The sequence below is a fragment of the Pollicipes pollicipes genome, unplaced genomic scaffold (genome assembly GCF_011947565.3).
Source record: "Pollicipes pollicipes isolate AB1234 unplaced genomic scaffold, Ppol_2.1 Scaffold_7261;HRSCAF=8764_pilon_pilon_pilon, whole genome shotgun sequence".
Classification (NCBI taxonomy): domain Eukaryota; kingdom Metazoa; phylum Arthropoda; class Thecostraca; order Pollicipedomorpha; family Pollicipedidae; genus Pollicipes; species Pollicipes pollicipes.
The window spans coordinates 30,381,043-30,400,082 of record NW_023597054.1 but is presented as its reverse complement, the minus strand read 5'-3'; the positions used below and the strand labels follow the sequence as shown (position 1 = coordinate 30,400,082).

Here is a 19,040-nt window from a genome sequence, read left to right as displayed (position 1 = left end):
TGCATTCACATTACGGTTTCAGCAGCTCAGCGCAACGTGCACCGTAATGTTATACTCGGGTAAGCGGATCCAGTCCTCGGTCTGGTATGAGGAAGTCCAGTACCCCTGCCTTGAATTCACGAGAGCTATTACTTAGAAGAGAACAGGATATTCAAATCCAACGCGTTGGCTGAGCCGAATGGCACGAGTAGGTGAGCTACATTACAGCGGTGTGGACAGAACGAATGGGGCTGTCTGTATCCCTCAAACTGTCGGTTTTTCAAGTGCCAGTAGGTGGATTCTGGTAGCTCAGATATATTTTTTTCCGAGAAGTTTCATAACATAGTCTTGGGCTTTAGGCAGAGCGGATCACCACACCCGCGCGGGACCAGCCCTGCAGCGGTGACGCGACCGGTCGAGCCCCGCAGGCGGCGCGGGCGCCTCAGACAGCCGCGGATAGCCCGAGCTCCGGCGATTCCCACCGCACTGCTCACGCGGCAGCGCACACGGTGAAAGCAATACACCACGGCACAGGCGGCCGCCTCACTGGGTGCGACATCTTTACTGAATGCAATAAGGAAATATTTACTCACTTGCAAATATTCACGTAATGCAATAGCTGACTAGCTCGCACATCTAATGCGTCACGGCCCCGGCCGTAATTTGGGCCAAACGAACGCCGTAATGACTTCCACGAACGCTTCTCACTTTCCGAATGTTACACCCCACACAAGTTTTTCTTGGTATAATTAACACTTATTCACCAACGCTCCGACACTTTCCTTCATAATTGTTATTCAGGACGAGGGCAAGCACTCGTAGCACCTACCGAGCAGCATCCGGACTAGGGAAGCAGGGAATTACAGCCCCAGAATGAAGTGGAGCGACTCATGCGTACACTAGAGCACATGAACGGAAATGGCCACATAGAGAAGAAAATGCAAGGAATGCGCACAAAGAGCACGTCCAGATTTCTAGACATTGCTAACACAATCGAAGAACGCATCAAAATATGGCATGTGAAGAGGACGGATGCAGAATAGCGAGGTCCCTCCACGTGCGGGCGGTGACCTCCAGCGCCACGACAGAGTTAGCGAGGGTGGTGGACGTGGCCGGCGCATGGTCGTAACCTAGACGCGCTGGTGTTGAGGAACGGGGCGTCCATGACAGGCTGGATGGCGGCCAGGGAACACTGCCCGGTGTCACCGAGGACGCGGCAGCGGCGCGACTCGTACCAATGCCTCACACGTGCACAGCTTGAGCAGACGAGCACACCTCAGTTGCGCCCACCGCCACAGCGAGTCCGACCGGGTCAACAACGCAGCAGCAGCGGTTTAGGCGCCCAACGGCGAGGGTCGCCTATTCAAAAACTGCTAAACGTCACATGAAAACGCGGGGAGCTGATGAAACGACGCCAACAATACAGTTCAGTTCACGAAACGTCGCGATGAATTCAGAAGTGTCGCCGGCAGGCTCGGTATCGATTCAAACTTCGAGACAGGTCACAAGCGAGGCGAGTGAAAGTGACAGTCAAGTTAGAGTTGTTATTTATCAGGGCATAGGCATCCGAAGGCATAGAGTGGTATTATGAGCTACAGTTATTAATTAACTGTGCAAGAGTTCTCACTTGTCAGGGCATAGCATCCGAAGGCATGGGATGGTATTCTGAGCTGCATATGACACAACATTATGAATACAACAAACGGCAGTGGAGAGTTTCACAGCTGCCAGTAGAGGAAGTCCAATCGACCGGCCCGACCCTATCGTGCCGCCCCATCCACCGACACACTCATCCAGTCCAGCCTCCGTCGCCACGGTTCGCAAATACAAAATGCGTAAGCTTTCATCGCAACGAACACATACTTTAAATAATATAAAACGCACAAACAATAATTGCGGTGTGCCAAGGGGCACGTGCCGTGCCGTCTCGGGCGCGGCGCCCGGCGGCACTGCTCGTTCGGCGCCCGGCCGGCCAGCCGCCGCCTCACGCGTCGTTGGGCGGGTCCATGGCGCAAATGACGGCCTTCATGAAGCTGGCGGCCGTCAGCGAGGCGTAAGGCTGCCACTCGCGGCCCCGACTGCCGTCCTTGTAGTCTGAAATGCCACGCGGGGTCAGTCCTTGCGGGTCAGACAGCGAGCTGGGAAGAGGTCGGAAACGGCACAAACGGGCCGCATGCGAAGCTGCCTCTCCCCTGAGAACGCTCCGGTTGAGAATGATTGGAAAATAAACCAATGGGCAGACGACGCACCACTCTTTTGCCACCGCTGGCACCCTTGCCAGTGGCCGTCACTGACGTGGTAACCGGCCTGCCCGGCCGCAACTGGTCGGCTCACAAACTACACGGAGGCAGCTGCTGAATCATAAACATCTGTTCCACTCCTTGTCTTTAAACAGGCTGGCTTCCCTCCGACATCAGGCAACAACACGCGCAGATTACGCCAGTCACGTGTTTCAACACGAGCGACGAAGTTGGTGTACGTGGTGCCAACAGCAGCCGCCCTCCTGCCCCAGGCACGACCAGGTCACCGCCATATGGCCTGTCAGACGCTCACCGGCGATGCCCCTGATGAAGATGTAGTTGTCCTTCCTGTTGCCGTATATGCTCTCGACCACCGAGTCGTACTCGGCGTCGTACGCCAGGATGCCGACCTGGCTGGAGAACTCCTGTCTCATTTGATCGTGGCTGACCACCTGGCGACCGGACGCCACGGGCCCGAGATGGACCATGGGCCGGCCCCGCTCCCTGCGCACAGCACACAACACGGTCAAATGGTGTCCAGTGACACCACGGGCCCGAGATGGACCATGGGTCGGCCCCGCTCCCTGCCCATAGAGCACAACACGGTTAAATGGTGTCCAGCGACACCACGGGCCCGAGATGGACCATGGGCCGGCCCCGCTCCCTGCGCACAGCGCACAGCACACAGCACGGTCAAATGGTGTCCAGTGACACCACGGGCCCGAGATGGACCATGGGCCGGCCCCGCTCCCTGCGCACAGCACACAGCACGGTCAAATGGTGTCCAGTGACACCACGGGCCCGAGATGGACCATGGGCCGGCCCCGCTCCCTGCGCACAGCACAGTCAAATGGTGTCCAGTGACGCCACGGGCCCGAGGTGGACCATGGGCCGGCCCCGCTCTCTGCGCACAGCACACAACACAGTCAAATAGCGTCCAGTGACACCATGGGCCCGAGATGGACCATGGGCCGGCCCCGCTCCCTGCGCACAGCACACAACACGGTCAAATGGTGTCCAGTGACACCATGGGCCCGAGATGGACCATGGGCCGGCCCCGCTCCCTGCGCACAGCACACAACACGGTCAAATGGTGTCCAGTGACACCATGGGCCCGAGATGGACCATGGGCCGGCCCCGCTCCCTGCGCACAGCACACAACACGGTCAAATGGTGTCCAGTGACACCACGGGCCCGAGATGGACCATAGACCGGCCCCGCTCCCTGCGCACAGCACACAACACGGTCAAATGGTGTCCAGTGACACCATGGGCCCGAGATGGACCATGGGCCGGCCCCGCTCCCTGCGCACAGCACACAACACGGTCAAATGGTGTCCAGTGACGCCACGGGCCCGAGGTGGACCATGGGCCGGCCCCGCTCCCTGCGCACAGCACACAGCACAGTTAAATGGTGTCCAGTGACACCACGGGCCCGAGGTGGACCATAGGCCGGCCCCGCTCCCTGCGCACAGCGCACAGCACACAACACAGTCAAATGGTGTCCAGTGACACCACGGGCCCGAGGTGGACCATAGGCCGGCCCCGCTCCCTGCGCACAGCACACAGCACAGTTAAATGGTGTCCAGTGACACCACGGGCCCGAGGTGGACCATAGGCCGGCCCCGCTCCCTGCGCGCAGCACACAGCACAGTTAAATGGTGTCCAGTGACACCACGGGCCCGAGGTGGACCATAGGCCGGCCCCGCTCCCTGCGCGCAGCGCACAGCACACAACACAGTCAAATGGTGTCCAGTGACACCACGGGCCCGAGGTGGACCATAGGCCGGCCCCGCTCCCTGCGCACAGCGCACAGCACACAGCACGGTCAAATGGTGTCCAGTGACGTTCCAGACCTGGCCGGAGGCACCCGTGACTTACCGGTGCCATGCCAGGCTCGGGCCTAAGCATGGAGGGACAACAGCTAAACTACCCCTGGCGAGTGGGTAACTAAACTTCTCCCGGCAGGTGGGTAACTACACCACCCTTGGCGGGTGGATAACCCCACAAATCGGCGAGTGGGTAACTAAAACTACCACCGGCGGGTGGGTAACTAGACCACGCCCAGCGGGTGGGTAACTTAACATCCCTCGGCGAGTGGGTAACTAGACTACGCCCAGCGGACGGGTAACTAGACCACGCCCAGCGGGTGGGTAACTTAACTTCCCTCGGCGAGTGGGTAACTAGACTACGCCCAGCGGACGGGTAACTTGGCTAAGCCCAGCGGGTGGGTAACTACACAACCTTCGGCGGGTGGGTGATTAGACTACCTCGGCGGTTGGGCACCCAGACTACCCATGGTGGGTGGGTAACTAGACTACCTTTGACGGGTGGGTTGCTAAACTACCCCGGCGGTTGGGTAAGTAGGCTACCCGCGGCGTATGACGTGACTGACCTGAGGTTGAGGGTGCTCTCGGCGGGCGCCGGGTGCGCCACCTCGATCAAGTCCTTCTCGCCGATGGCCATGTACAGTTTGTCCGTGTCCTCGGGCGGTCGATCGAAGGCGGCGTCCTGCTCCAGCAGCCGCTGCTGGCCGTCCGCCAGGTACCTGGACAACACACAAAGGCCAACTGAATGCACAGCGGGGGGAGGGGGGAACGACATGGGGCATGCCAGGCGGCAGGTCTGCTGACCTAAACGGTAATGCCAATCTGCCGGCAATCGAAGCACATGTGGAAAATAATTATACGGGACATTGTCATACTGGTAAGGGAGGCATTAGTATGCGGAACATCATCATACGGGTAGGCGCCATACCCAGACGAGTAATGGTAACGTTTGTAAAACGGCACACACTGGGAGGGAAGAGAGAGAAAGAGAGAGAGGGGGGGGGGGGGAGCGAAACACACTGGTGACACACCGCCCACCTGGCACCCAGAATAGGTCCCAGCTGGTCAACAACAAACAAGGCGTGCAACTCGCAGGTCCCCAAGCGCCCATCAGAGGGTCGATATATCCTGCGACGACAACTGCGCCCAGCACCTTTGTTCATAAACACGTTTGCACATTGTGTGCTGTGCGGCCATGACTGGACGCGGGTCAGACGCTATTGCGCCTTCACTGCGGACGGCCCGCCGTCTCCAATCGGGAGGCCACAGAGGGCCGCGCGCGGGGAACGGTCTGCTGGCGGTTAAAGGTAACAGGTAACAAGTAACAGGACGGAGCGGAGCGGAGCGGACGCCGCAAGCGACTGACTTGACCCAGGGCGCAGAGTCGGGGTGCTCCTCGCCCTGCTGCTTGAGCAGCGCGGCGATGTTCTGCAGGTCGAGGCAAGGCGGGCCCCACGACTTGGTCTCGAACTCGAACGCGCCCGACTCCAGCTCGCTGGCCCGCTCGCAGTGCAGGTAGATAAAGCTGCGGCACACCAGATACACACAGTCAGCAGATAAGACGGCGCTGCCAGGGCGACACAAGCCGTGGCGCTAGCCCGGACGGCATGGAAGCTGTCGTGGCGCTCGCCCGGACGGTATGGAGGTCGTCGCGGCGCTCGCCCGGACGGCATGGAAGCCGTCGTGGCGCTCGCCTAGACGGTATGGAGGTCGTCGCGGCGCTCGCCCGGACGGTATGGAGACTGTCGTGGCGCTCACCCGGACGGCACGGAGGCCGTCGACATACCCGGGACATTATGGACCCTATACTGTCCACAGCCCGCTGAGCCATGACTCACTCGTATTGGAGCTGCAAATGCACATTTTGGACAAAGGAAAATCAAAATTAAAAGTCAAAATGCTTAGCACGAGGGAAGATGACAGCTGTTTACTCCCACGAACAAGACACAGTAAAGCACATTTCCTCCCGATAGCGCAGCTGGTTTGAGTGTCTGCCTTCCAATCCACCTATTCGTAGCTGGGTGAGTTCGAGTCGCTATAGGGGCTGGCTATTTGCCCCTGGCGAGTAAAGCGTGCGGACCGGTGCCAGCGGCCGCGCAATAGGTCAGGTGACGCCAGAGGCAGAGCGGACCATGCCAAATGTAGCGGCACGTTAAGCATCGACCGCAAACGTTTGCCGTTAAATCGGAATTTGATGACCGGGTGGTGGGGTCAGGGCTCACGCAATAAGCCTAGCGTGGGCGCTGGTCAAATCGAAATATAAAGGATTCGGACTAAATATCAAAAGGTGTCCCCAATGCAATATCCCTCGATAGAGGCCAATTCCCCACACCACCGGCGCCGGTCCTGGCCGCTTACCGTTGTCCGTCGGTGGGCGCGGCCACCACCACGTCGCCGAGCCGCACGTGGCGGGCGTAGTCCGTGTAGTGCGGCACGCCGCCGCCGACGCCCACCAGGAAGACGTGCTCCACCTGCTGGAAGCAGCCCAGCAGACGCGTGGTCGTGCTGCCGGCGGCGATGACGGCGCCGCGCGTGTGGCCCACCGTCGGCAGCTTGGTCGACACCACACGGTGCGCACCGACGTTGCCCAGCGTGTAGACGTTGGACTCGCCTGCGGGGCAGAGACGGGTCAGGCGGGCGCGGTCGGGGCGTGCGCTCCGGCGGAACGGTGTTGTCTGCGAGCGGTGATAGGGAGAAAGCTCCGCTGCTTAGACGTATGACAAGAACTGATAGCTGTTGCTGTTTATTGAGATTTTCGGTTGCGCCGATTGTAGTGGTTATTTGTACCCAATAAAACCTGCTCAAATAGAAACCAAACTCACCTACACTACTTAAAAAGGCGTTACTGAAAATCATGTCTGCAGAATGGCACCAAGAAGAGCCTGTCACAGCATGCCGCTCCAAAGCGTGCTGTGGAGCTAGTGGCGAGCACTACGCGCCCGCTCTGTCCCGCTCTGCCTCCCGCCGACCCGCGACAGACGGCACACCTCGGCCCTCCCGCTCACCGACGGTGGTGAACCGCACGAACGTCTCCTTGTTGACGATCATGGCGTCGACGGCCAGCTTCTCGCAGTAGTTGGCCGTGATGATGGCGATGGTGGGCTGCTTGGAGCTGACCACGGTCGGCATCTGCTTGACGACGGTCACCTCGGCGTCGTTCTGCTGGACGCGCGTGTAGGCGCCGGACTCGAGCGGCCGCACGGTGCCGCGCTCCGTCAGACTGGACAGGTGCAGCTGGATCTCCTCCGCGGCCCGGTACGTCTGCCTGCGGACGACCGCACACCGCCGCCGTCACGGACACGGACACGGACACGGACATGGACACGGACACGGCACGGACACAGGGTGTAGACCCACAGCACTTCACACTCATCCTCACACTGCGGCAGGTCTGTGACAACGGCTTCGTGGACACGGCCCACCGTAAGCAGCGAAGTGCACGTTCGGTGCTGTAAGAGACAAACACCAGCGTCCTTACTTGCGGCTTTCCAGACGCGCGCCCACAACCTTAACTCACGTGACTATCCACCGGCCGGCATCCCAGGCGTTGTCTGCGCCCTGGACCAGTCGGTCCGCTCCGGCGGTACCCACCGCCTGGCCCGACCGCCACTTACTTGGCCATCTGCTGCACGGTGATGGGGTTCGGGTAAGACTGCTCGATCATCTCCAGCACCTTGGCCTCGGTCAGCTCCACCTCGCCGTTGGCGTGGCCTTCCTCAGGCGATACTGCAACACGGCCGGCGGTCACACAGCGGCACGGCGGGTCAGCCCCACCGTTCAGCGCGGCCCAGGTCACATGGCCGGCTGCGTTCTGCGGTCACATGCATTCACCACCCCTTCGCTCAGCCCGGCGCTCGCTGTCATCGCGAGTTAAGCGGACACTCAATCGACCGACTCATCATAAACACCCGAGAACCACGCGCGTACGAGGTTATACGTCACTGGCACAGCGGCTGAGTGTCTGGCTCACACCCCTGGCTGCCATTACGGCAAACAAACAGGCTGACGCGTTGTCCTCGATCATACCGCTGACAGGACGGAGCTCCGAACGGATGCACGGGGACGCAGTTTAAAGCGCAATGTGCACCCGCATATGCGGTCGAGTGATTACCCCCAGCCCGTCTATGTCTACGCATTCTCTGCATGTAAGTATCGCAGCAGCACATTCAAGAAGCTGCATAACGTAATGCGTGCGCAGCATCCACGCGTGGCGTAACAATGCGCACCATATGCCACGCCCCTGCATCGCCAACGCACAACCGAATCACAGCATTCGAATACGGTATTGCAAACCCCTGGGGAGTTCGCCGCAGATGTGACACACCATCGCTGATAGTGAGTCATTGTGCAGATATCCGACATCAAAACATATACCGCCAGCCTGGTTTGTAAGGATAAACAATGCCGTCACCAGCCCACGACTATGATGAACATTGCTCATGCGGTCATCCCGGCAGTGTCGCTCATACAGCCGCCACGTGGTGGCAAGCTCGCTGGAGAACGCGTACACCACTCCAACACCAACACCCGCAAAAACTTGACGTCGTCTCTCTCACGCCCTGCTGACTCGATGGGGCCGAGCCAGCAATCCAACACCACGTTCTCGCGTTCCTGTGCTGCCGTCATACATAACAGAGCAGCATTGTACCCACCACCGAAACAATGGAAGAGGACAACGTGCCATACAGTACCCAAAGAATCATAGCCCACCGCCGGCCATCGTCAGCAGAACACCACGGATGTAAGATGCTCATAACAGCATGTCGACACTCGATCGGCATCCACAGAACATTTATCAAATCGAAATCGCCAGATACGACGCCAATATCGGCAATAGTTTGCCAGGATTTTCGCGGGACACCGATCTGGACTTGGCCATCGCTTTAGCCACATCTGCGTTCGCCACACAACCCTCTCCGAGACAGGTCCCTGTCGGAGTCAAGTGCCAACCCGACCACACAAAAATCAACGCCGAATAATCCCGCGCATGTCCACGGCAGTAGTGCACTGGCGGATGGCGTCCAGCCCCGCGCCGGCCAGCGCACCCACCGTGGTACAAGCGCGCACTCAAACTGTGAGGCAGCAGGAAGAGCAGCTCCTCGAGGATGTCCTCCTCCAGCCGGAGCAGACGCTCTCGGCGCTCGGCAGGCGGCATCGGCTCGGTCGGCTCGGCCAGTACCGCCTGCTCGGCCACGGCGCAGCGGCGTGGCGGTCCGGCCGCCGCCTCGGCCGCCGCATCGCGCATCAGCCGCTGCCGGCGCCGGTAGTTGCGGTAGAGCTCGCGGTACAGCTGGGCGCGGGCCGCCTCGCGGAAGTGCAGCCGGCCAGCGGCGGGCAGCGAGCGGGCGCGCGGCGGCGCCGGCGGCGGTGGCCGCTCGGGCGCCGGCGAGCGGCCGCGCCGGCCGCCGCCCGGCAGGCAGCCGGACGGGCTGTCCGGCCGGCGCGCAGCACGCCGCGGCCGGTGTAGCGTCTCGCAGCTACGCGACTCGTCGGCCGGCGGCGGCCAACGCTTCAGGTCGTCGGCCCGCGCCGTTTCGGAGGCGGTGCGCTGGCGGCGCGCCCGCACCACGCCGCCCGGGTCCGAGAGCCGGTCCCGCCTCCGCCGCTCCGGTGTCACCCGGTCCGGCCGGCCCAGCGACTCGGAGCTGCGCGTCAGTGAAGACTCGGACGTGCCGGGCCGACGAGTCGGCGACGGCTCGGAGGCGTCGCCGGCCTTAGTCCCCGCCAGTCCCCCGGCTGCGCCAGCCTTCTTCCTCCGCCCGTCGTCCTCTACCGTCTCGTTTCCGGCGGCTCCTGCCTCGCTCAGCGCGGTTCCAGCGATGGCCGTGCTGCTCCTCGCCCCGCCCACCTCTGACCGTTCCCGCTTCTGCTCCGCCGGCGCCAGCGCCGGCGGACGGTCCACATCTCCTCGCTTCATCTCGGCGATCAGCCGGTCCACGTTGGTGGTGCTCCCCGACGGCGAGCCGTTCTCCAGCGACTCGGTCGACACGGTGGCCTTGGCCAGCAGCGAGCGCAGCTTGCGCTCGCGGCGGCGCTGCTGCTCATCGGCGCCGGCCGACGAGCTGCTGGGGGCATCCGCACACCGCGCCGGCAGCGAGGGCGCACTGACCGACCGCGACTGCGGCTCGAGCGCGTCCAGATGCTGCTGCGAACCGGCCGATGGCAGCAGTAGCTCGGACGCCAGCTGCTTCTTCATGTCCGGCGGCAGGTTGGAGGAGCGCAGCATCGAGCGGATCTTGCGCTCGCGCTTCAGCCGCCGGTCCTGCTCGTCGCCGTTGGGGCAGAGGCTGCCACTCTCAGCCGTCGAGAGCGACGCGTCGGACGCAAACTGCTGCTTCACCTCCGCCGGCACGCTGCGGGCCTGCAGAAGGGACATGATCTTGCGCTGGCGCTTGCGATGGCGCTCCAGGCTGTCCGTTCCAGGAGAGGCGACATTGGCTTCGTCCGGCACCACCGGCGCTGGGGTGTCATCTGGGGCCGAGACGGCAGGTCTGGTCTTCGGCTCTGTCGGCGGTGGGGCCGGGACCAGGGTTGGGTTGCGCGGCTGACGCTCGCTCCTCGACGGCCTCCGGTCGGCCTCACCCGGCCGCGACCCGACGTCCCGATTCTTACGACGCTCTGGCTCGAAGCCCTGGCGAAAGCCGGGCTCGTCGCCGCCGGCTCTGTGCTGCTTGGTCGAGCCGCGGCGGGCCGCCTGGCCGGATCCGCCAGCCTCCTGCCTCTCCGTCCCGGGTCCTGCCGACCGGCCGGCCGCCTCGCCAGCGGTGCGCTCTCCCCCGGCCCGCGGCTCCAGCGCGCGGCCGCTCGCGCCCGGCGCCTCCTCCGTGCCGAGCGCCAGACGGTAGGACGTCCGGTAGCCGGCGGCTCGGACCAGTGGCCGCTGCTCCTGCTCCGGCGCGGCTCCGGCTCGGCGGTCGGCAGCGTCGCGCTGGCGGCTCCGGTCGGGGCTCCTGCCCGGCTCCGGGCGGGGCGCAGCTCTATCGTGGCGCCGCTCAGCGCCCAGTCTCGTTCCGTCCGAGCCAGGCGCCGCCCGGCTGGCCGGCAGGCGGCCGGGCGCCGAACTATACACCCAGCTTTGTCGACTCGGCTCAACGCCGCCGCCCAGGCCGGCTCGGGGCGGCTGCGGCGTGCCGGCCTGACTAGCCCCGCCTGGCAGAGGTCCTCGCCCGTTGTGCGAGCCCGGGGTGTACACAAGACTGGAGTGACGCGCTGGAGGGGTTCTCGGACCCCGCTCCCGGCTGGCAGCGGCGGCGCCGGCCCGGTCCGGGGAGATCACGCTTCCATTCTTCTCCCTCATCGAGACCACGTTTTTCGACAGGGGCGTCCTCGCTTCATATCCCGGACTCGGTGTCTCTCCGAAGAACTCGGCTCTCCGAGCAGCGTTGCTACTGCGCGGCTCTCGTCTCTGTGCCGCTCCAGCCGCTCCAGCGCCAGCCAGCGCCGGCGGACGTTCCGCTCCGAGCAGTGCCGCCGCGCCGCCGTTCCTCAGTCCTCTGGTCGTGTTCTCCGGGGCCCGGTCGCCGGCGAGCCCGGCTGGACCGGCCCTAGCGGTTCGCTCTAGGCCCGGCAGCCGGGGAGGAGGGGCCGGCGCCAGCCGCGGACAGGGCACCGGCCGGGCGCCGGCTGACGGCCGCCGCGGCCGCAGCCGTGCGTGCCGCTCCGGACTGTGCAGCCCGTCTGCCGCACGGTCGCGGCTCTCAGGGCTTCACGTCACAAACAGAGGGGCATGGCTCACGCGGCCTCCGCACCGCACGGTAGGGTCAACCCCGGCGCTCACAGAGCACAATCATAACAGCATCCACTACATCTTTTGACAACACGGGATGACAGGAGTGGCCGCTGGTCGGGCAAGCCATCACCGGCAATCTCCTACGCATAAGGCTGTCAGCAGTCCGGGTTAGTTCCACGTGCACCTCTACGCTTGTTAATTAGCAGCAGTTCAGCACTTCTGTGGGCGGATTATCCGGGCCAATGACAGACAGTCGGCGGAAGAGCCCGACCAACGCCGCTGCAGTAGACATGCACGCCCGAAGAGAATGCCGGCGAGTTAGTTCAGACCGAGTCATCAGCCCGACTTCAGTGCGTTCTAAGACGCGGTCAGTGGGTTAATGTGCGGAGGCGGTCACACCACGACAGCCAAAGTTAGTACGTTCACGCCCCTGCCACGCTGCCACCCTGCCGACGTTAGTGGGTAAGCGAGCGGGCCAGCATTCCGGCATCCCACCGCCCTGGCCGTGGCAGAGCGGTGAGGCATTAGTGACAGCGCGCGCCCCAGCCGTATCTTACAGGGGCGCTGAGGAGCTCCCACCGAGCACAGAATGTAGCCCGGCCTGGCTGAGGGGAGAGCAGCGTCAACCACCGGCAACAGACACATAGCGAGAGGGCGGGGGTGGAGCGGAGACGGACGTACAGCAAGAGGGCAGGGGCGGAGCGGAGACGGACCAACAGCGAGAGAACAGGGGTGGAGTGGAGACGGACGTACAGCAAGAGGGCAGGGGCGGAGCGGAGACGGACCAACAGCGAGAGAACAGGGGTGGAGCGGAGACGGACGTACAGCAAGAGGGCAGGGGCGGGGCGGAGACGGGCAAACAGCGAGAGGGCAGGGGCGGAGTGGAGATGGACCAACAGCGAGAGGGCAGGGGTGGAGCGGAGACGGACGTACAGTGAGAGGGCAGGGGCGGAGCAGAGACGGACGCACAGTGAGAGGGCAGGGGCGGAGTGGAGACGGGCCAACAGCGAGAGGGCAGGGGCGGAGTGGAGACGGACCAACAGCGAGAGGGCAGGGGCGGAGTGGAGACGGACCAACAGCGAGAGGGCAGGGGCGGAGTGGAGACGGACCAACAGCGAGAGGGCGGGGGCGGAGTGGAGACGGGCCAACAGCGAGAGGGCAGGGGCGGAGTGGAGACGGGCCAACAGCGAGAGAACAGGGGTGGAGTGGAGACGGATCAACAGCGAGAGGGCAGGGGCGGAGTGGAGACGGATCAACAGCAGGGGCGGATTGGAGACGGACCAACAGCGAGAGAACAGGGGTGGAGTGGAGACGGATCAACAGCGAGAGGGCAGGGGCGGAGTGTATACGGACCAACAGCGAGAGGGCAGGGGTGGAACGGAGACGGACCAACAGCGAGAGGGCAGGGGCGGAGTGGAGACGGACCAACAGCGAGAGAACAGGGGTGGAGTGGAGACGGACCAACAGCGAGAGAACAGGGGTGGAGCGGAGACGGGCCAACAGCGAGAGGGCAGGGGCGGAGTGGAGATGGACACACTGACAGAGAAGGCAGGGGCGGAGTGTATACGGACCAACAGCGAGAGGGCAGGGGCGGAGCGGAGACGGACCAACAGCGAGAAGGCAGGGGCGGAGTGGAGATGGACACACTGCCAGAGAAGGCAGGGGCGGAGTGTATACGGACCAACGGCGAGAGGGCAGGGGCGGAGCGGAGACGGACCAACAGCGAGAGGGCAGGGGCGGAGTGGAGACGGACCAACAGCGAGAGGGCAGGGTCGGAGCGAAGACGGACCAACAGCGAGAGGGCAGGGGCGGAGCGGAGATGGACACACCGAGCGAGAGAAGGCGCGACCGACCCGGCACCGGTACAGATCCACATAACTCAGCATGGCATCGATATGCTATCCGCCACGACCTGGGACGCCGCGTTGAGTTGAAAAACAGACGCACTGCCACGCAGTTTGCCGACTTTGCCCAAAGGCCAGACACACTGACGTGATACGGCACACAAATCATCGGCAGCCTATCCCGCCGCGGGACCACGGTCTGGGTCCAGCGGCGGGCGGGCTGGGCCGCGGGTACGGGCGTACTCACTGGGGCGCACCGGCGCCGAGGCCGACTCGGTCAGCTGACACAGCTCGATCTCGGTCCGCCGCAGGTCTATGTATTTCGTCTGCATCAACTTCATGATCTTCTTAATGAAGCCTACATAGTCTGCGGACGCGAGGCGCGGGCGTCAGGCGACGGGCAGTGGCGGGCCGCGCCCGAGGCACCGCCACTGATTACGGGCACCGAACACAGCGCCGGAAGGGGCTCTGGCGGCCTCCCGACGCCCGTCGGCGGCCGGGCGCACTGCACAGACCTATCACCAGTCACGCGGGCATCCGTCACATCGTCCCCGAACGGCAGTGGCACCGACAGTGGCCGGCTAGATCCGCGCCAGCACAGCGCTGGCTGCTGTCATGGCGTCAGCTGTTGGTACAGATCAGCAGGGCTGCTGACATTTCAGGTTGAGTACGTGCTGACCCTGGAAACGAGTTACCACGTGAGCGCTGGACGGAGGACGGGCCGTTATACCCGGAGCAGAGGTCCATACCGCGCACGCGGCACAGCTCCGTAACGGACACTACTGACCTCTGGGGAAGTCCAGCGGGCTGACAAGCTCCTTGAAGAACTCCTGCGAGTAGCGCGCCTGCTCCGCCTCCGGTACGTAGTCCTTGAACCAGAAGCGGAGGGTGCGCGACTCCTGTGTGTGCATACCAGTGGCGGCGCTCACCAGAAACACCTTGAACTCGAGGGACATCTGCGCCGGCGGCAGGCTGGAGTAGTCTGCAACACGGGTACCGGGTCACCACCAGCCGACCGGACAACACGGCTTCACGTCAGACCTGAGCCGAAAACAAGCTAAGGTAGTAAGTAGCACGGATACCGGGTCACCACCAGCCAGCCGGGCAAAACGGTTCCACGTAGACCTGAGCCGAAAACAAGCCAGCATAGTCAACAGCACGGTCAAAGGACCACCGGCGGCCAGACAGAACACATTTGCAAGACATCTGAGCCAGAAGCACGCTGGCACAGTCCATGACACGGACAAGAAGTCGCCAACAGCCAGGCGAGAAGCCCGGAGAGGCTGGTGCGTACGACCAGTGGGGCTGGCGTGGCCTGGGGCATGGGCGTGGTCAGCTGACGGCCCCCACCGGTCGTCTGGACCCTGTCACTGACAGCCGGCCGCCACTAGCCAGCCAGACAAACAGGCAGATGCTCTGAGGGTCTGGAGGCGGGGCGCCGGGACCGGACGGATACAGCCCAAGGGGCCGCCGCTCCTTCAGCCACAGGCGGACAAACACGCGCCACTGGGCCGCCGAGTGCACCGCCGCATCGCTCGCGAAACAGAGCGACCATGAGGGGGAGCACTGGATGGGCCTTTTGAGGGGGGGGGGTGTTTTGGGAATACGGAGAGCACGACACAATCAATACAATGGGAGCGGCAGGACGGCGCACAATCACATCATAGCCACACGGCATTACTTTACCGAGCACGTCTGGCGATGGGCAATGCCTGCCGTGTCATCACTACACCGTTCGTGACAGACAAAATCATAACAGACGGGCAGCGCTTGCTGGCACTAACGCCATCGCTGTGGCTTTACACGTCCGTAAACCAAGGCGCCGGAGTGATATATTGTGACGATATAGTGTTGGCAACTCTATAACCGTCTGTCCGTTAACTGCCTTGTTAACGACGCCTATGATCCTTCATAGATCACAGGCGTATGTGTGCCAGCAGCATATGCAATGTCAAAATTACAAACACCGTTGAACGAGTTCAAATATTCATCTCACGACCGCAAAAGGGAATCGAGGCATGTCCCTGGACTTCACGCTCATACAACCACATGCCCTACAAATGCTGGCCAAGCCTGTGCCAACGTGTCGCTGCGGCTAACGGACCCGCGGCCCGCGACCGAGGACGGCGTCGAGACTGGGGGACGCCCGGCAGAGTACCGAGCCCACCCATACGCGGGCCGCCGCCGAGGCAGGGGGACGTTGCTGTCCGTGCACTGAGCCTCATCCGTCTTCCAGCCTAGCTCCCCGCTTCCGGGTGGAAGCCATTGAGAAGCGAGGGGAGCGTACAGATTTACGCCGCCAGACCAGGGGAGGGACGGCAGGCGGCGCCTCACTCCGCGCGCGGGCCGACGGCCGGACGTGCGAGCGGCCCTGATGAAAACCAATGACGGGCCGGACGCCCGTCGGCCGGGTCAGCGGCGCTGAGCACCACTCGGAGCGGCGCCGCCAGTCGCGCTGCAGGGGAGCCGCCGGTGTCGGCTGTACCCCGCCTGTCGCGCTACAGGGGAGCCGCCGGCGTCGGCTGTGCCCCGACCAGCACCGGCGCTGTTGGGGCTACACTGTTCACTTACCGATGCCGGAAAAAAGATTCAAGGACGGCTTGATCAAGTTTTTTTAAACATGTATTCTAAACTAGCCAATTCCGACAGTCAGGACGTGTTGAGGCGTACGATAATATAAAACAGTAAAATGAGCACTTCGGTGACAAGGCTTAAACAGCCGGTCGCCTCTCACTACCCGACTGCGAGAAGTGCAGCTCCCTGTCCACACATCGCACCGCTACGCGGGGGCTGGTCTGGCCGAGTGTGGCAGTACAGTCGCCCAGCTAAAACGCGCCTCCAAAATGTTGATTAGCCACTTACAGCTGGTGCTGTCAATGAAAAAGAGCTCTGCCCCTGTCAAAGACCGCTATCCCTGCTTGTTGCTGTGGTTGAAGGTAACAGGGGAGCCTAACCTGGCCCATTTCCAGCTGCTGACGAGGACAGCTCTGCAGCGCGGCCTCACCTGTTTTGCTGCTCTTGTTGACAACGATGCCGTGGTGATCGCCGCCGGCGACGTGCACGTCACCACCAGCGGCTGGCTCGGCCGGCGGCGCCGACACCCGCTCCACCAGGATGGCCGAGGTGGTGCCGCGCTTCGGCAGCGGTGTCATCACAATCCGCTCTGGCGGCCGGGCGGCGGCACGTCACCACACCGCGCCGCACCGCACCGCACGCCAGTGGTGACCTGGTGCGGCGGCAGGAAGCGGGTCGCCGCCGCAGGAGAAGGTGGAGGGCCAACGATTGCCAGTGACAGGGATGGACCCGTGGGAACCGGTCCAGTTTGGATGACGGCGGAGGGTCAGCGACGGCCGGTGACGGGGATGGATCCGTGGGGACCGTTCCAGTTTGGATGACGGTGAGGTCAGCGACAGCCAGTGACAGGGCTGGATCCGCGGGGACCGGTCCAGTTTGGATGACGGTGAAGAGTCAGCGACGGCCGGTGACAGGGATAGATCCGCTGGGACCGGTCCAGTTTGGATGACGGTGAAGGGTCAGCAACGGCCGGTGACAGGGATGGATCCGCGGGGACCGGTCCAGTTTGGATGACGGTGAAGGGTCAGCGACGGCCGGTGACAGGGACGGATCTGCGGGGACCGGTCCAGTTCGGATGACGGTGAAGGGTCAGCGACGGCCGATGACAGGGATCGATCCGAGGGGACCGGTCCAGTTTGGATGACGGTGAAGGGTAGGCGACGGCCGGCGACAGGGATAGATCCGAGGGGACCGGTCCAGTTTGGATGACGGTGAAGGGTAGGCGACGGCCGGTGACAAGGATAGATCCGCGGGGACCGGTCCAGTTTGGATGACGGTGAAGGGTAGGCGACGGCCGGCGACAGGGATAGATCCGAGGGGACCGGTCCAGTTTGGATGACGGTGAAGGGCCAGCGACGGCCGGCGACAGGGATAGAACCGAGGGGACCGGTCCAGTTTGGATGACGGTGAAGGGCCAGCGACGGCCGGCGACAGGGATAGATCCGAGGGGACCGGTCCAATTTGGATGACGGTGAAGGGTAGGCGACGGCCGGCGACAGGGATAGATCCGCGGGGACCGGTCCAGTTTGGATGACGGTGAAGGGCCAGCGACGGCCGGCGACAGGGATAGATCCGCGGGGACTGGTCCAGTTTGGATGACGGTGAAGGGTAGGCGACGGCCGGCGACAGGGATAGATCCGAGGGGACCGGTCCAGTTTGGATGACGGTGAAGGGTCAGCGACGGCCGGTGACAGGGACGGATCCGCGGGGACCGGTCCCGTCTGGATGTAGTCGTGTTTCCAATTCACGGCAGCGTTCATACCACAGGACTTGGCACACTGAACGGTATCACTGGATGAGTAGAAGACGATTTGCGAGAAACTGCGCCGCATTCTGCACGGGAACATGATGTGAGTGTGACATCGGACGGCGGCGGACATTGTGCATGACAGGCTGTGAATTGTCACAGGGTTGAGCTTTGCACGTGAAAAGGTCACACGGACGCTTTATGGTATCGGCCGCCGCATGTGTCGGGAGTACCTTGTTGACTGCTGTTAAGTGCAACTTGTTGAAGACTTAAATGGCTGACTGTAAATTGTTGTAAACGCCGTCAACTGCCACCAAGACCTGCGATGGCAGCAGTCGGCGGGCGCCGCTGGCCGCAGGGAGGCACGGGGGCAGGATCCGGCTGTCGATGCGCGGTCTGGCTCACCTTGGGACGGGTCGGCCATGTCGGGGACGTCCCGGGCCGCTCTGCCCACCGGGCTCTGCGGACCCGTCGATGTCTGACGGGTCAGGCGCAGCGTCTGCTGAAACTGAACAGGACACGGCGTCAGACAACACGGCAATGGGTGCGGCGCCGGGCGCAGCGTCTGCTGAAACTGAACAGGACACGGCGTCAGACAACACGGCAATGGGTGCGGCGCCGGGCGCAGCGTCTGCTGAAACTGAACAGGACACGGCGTCAGACAACACGGCAATAGGCACGGCGCCGGGCGCAGCGTCTGCTGAAACTGGACAGGACACGGCGTCAGACAACACGGCAATGGGCGCGGCGCCGGGCGCAGCGTCTGCTGAAACTGGACAGGACACGCGTCAGACAACACGGCAATGGGCGCGGCGCCGGGCGCAGGCGTCTGAGGAAACCGGTCAGAATACACATGCCATGTGGTGGTGTTCTACTAGGCTGAACACCATGCGCCAGCATCACCATTAACGTCAGCTGAACAGACCGGCTGACTCATGCGTCAGGCGTAAAACCTGCTGAAGCTGGCCACACGCACACACACACACACACACACACACACAAGCACACGCACACACACGCACACGCACACACGCACGCGCACACACACGCACATACACACGCACACACGAACGCACGCACATACACACACACACACACA

The 19,040-nt window shown here is 63.0% G+C and overlaps 1 protein-coding gene across 6 annotated transcripts in view; it reads right to left on the bottom strand.

The window, feature by feature from the left end:
• Positions 1-709: 709 nt before the first annotated feature.
• The window catches only part of LOC119112042 (uncharacterized), a 33,973-nt gene continuing 15,642 nt past the window's right edge, over positions 710-19,040 (bottom strand). For 5 of the 6 annotated variants that reach the window (XM_037236011.1, XM_037236013.1, XM_037236014.1 and 2 more), the window contains exons 2-13: positions 18,347-18,449; positions 16,625-16,783; positions 14,408-14,602; positions 13,868-13,987; positions 12,334-12,381; positions 7,662-7,773; positions 7,053-7,312; positions 6,406-6,658; positions 5,414-5,572; positions 4,614-4,766; positions 2,533-2,723; positions 710-2,073 (exon numbers count right to left, since the gene is read on the bottom strand). In XM_037236011.1, the coding sequence (XP_037091906.1) occupies positions 1,964-2,073; positions 2,533-2,723; positions 4,614-4,766; positions 5,414-5,572; positions 6,406-6,658; positions 7,053-7,312; positions 7,662-7,773; positions 12,334-12,381; positions 13,868-13,987; positions 14,408-14,602; positions 16,625-16,783; positions 18,347-18,449 (1,863 nt within the window). In that variant the 3' untranslated portion in view covers positions 710-1,963. The remainder of the gene's footprint in view (positions 2,074-2,532; positions 2,724-4,613; positions 4,767-5,413; positions 5,573-6,405; positions 6,659-7,052; positions 7,313-7,661; positions 7,774-12,333; positions 12,382-13,867; positions 13,988-14,407; positions 14,603-16,624; positions 16,784-18,346; positions 18,450-19,040) is intronic. The other variant, XM_037236012.1, reaches the window with a different exon arrangement.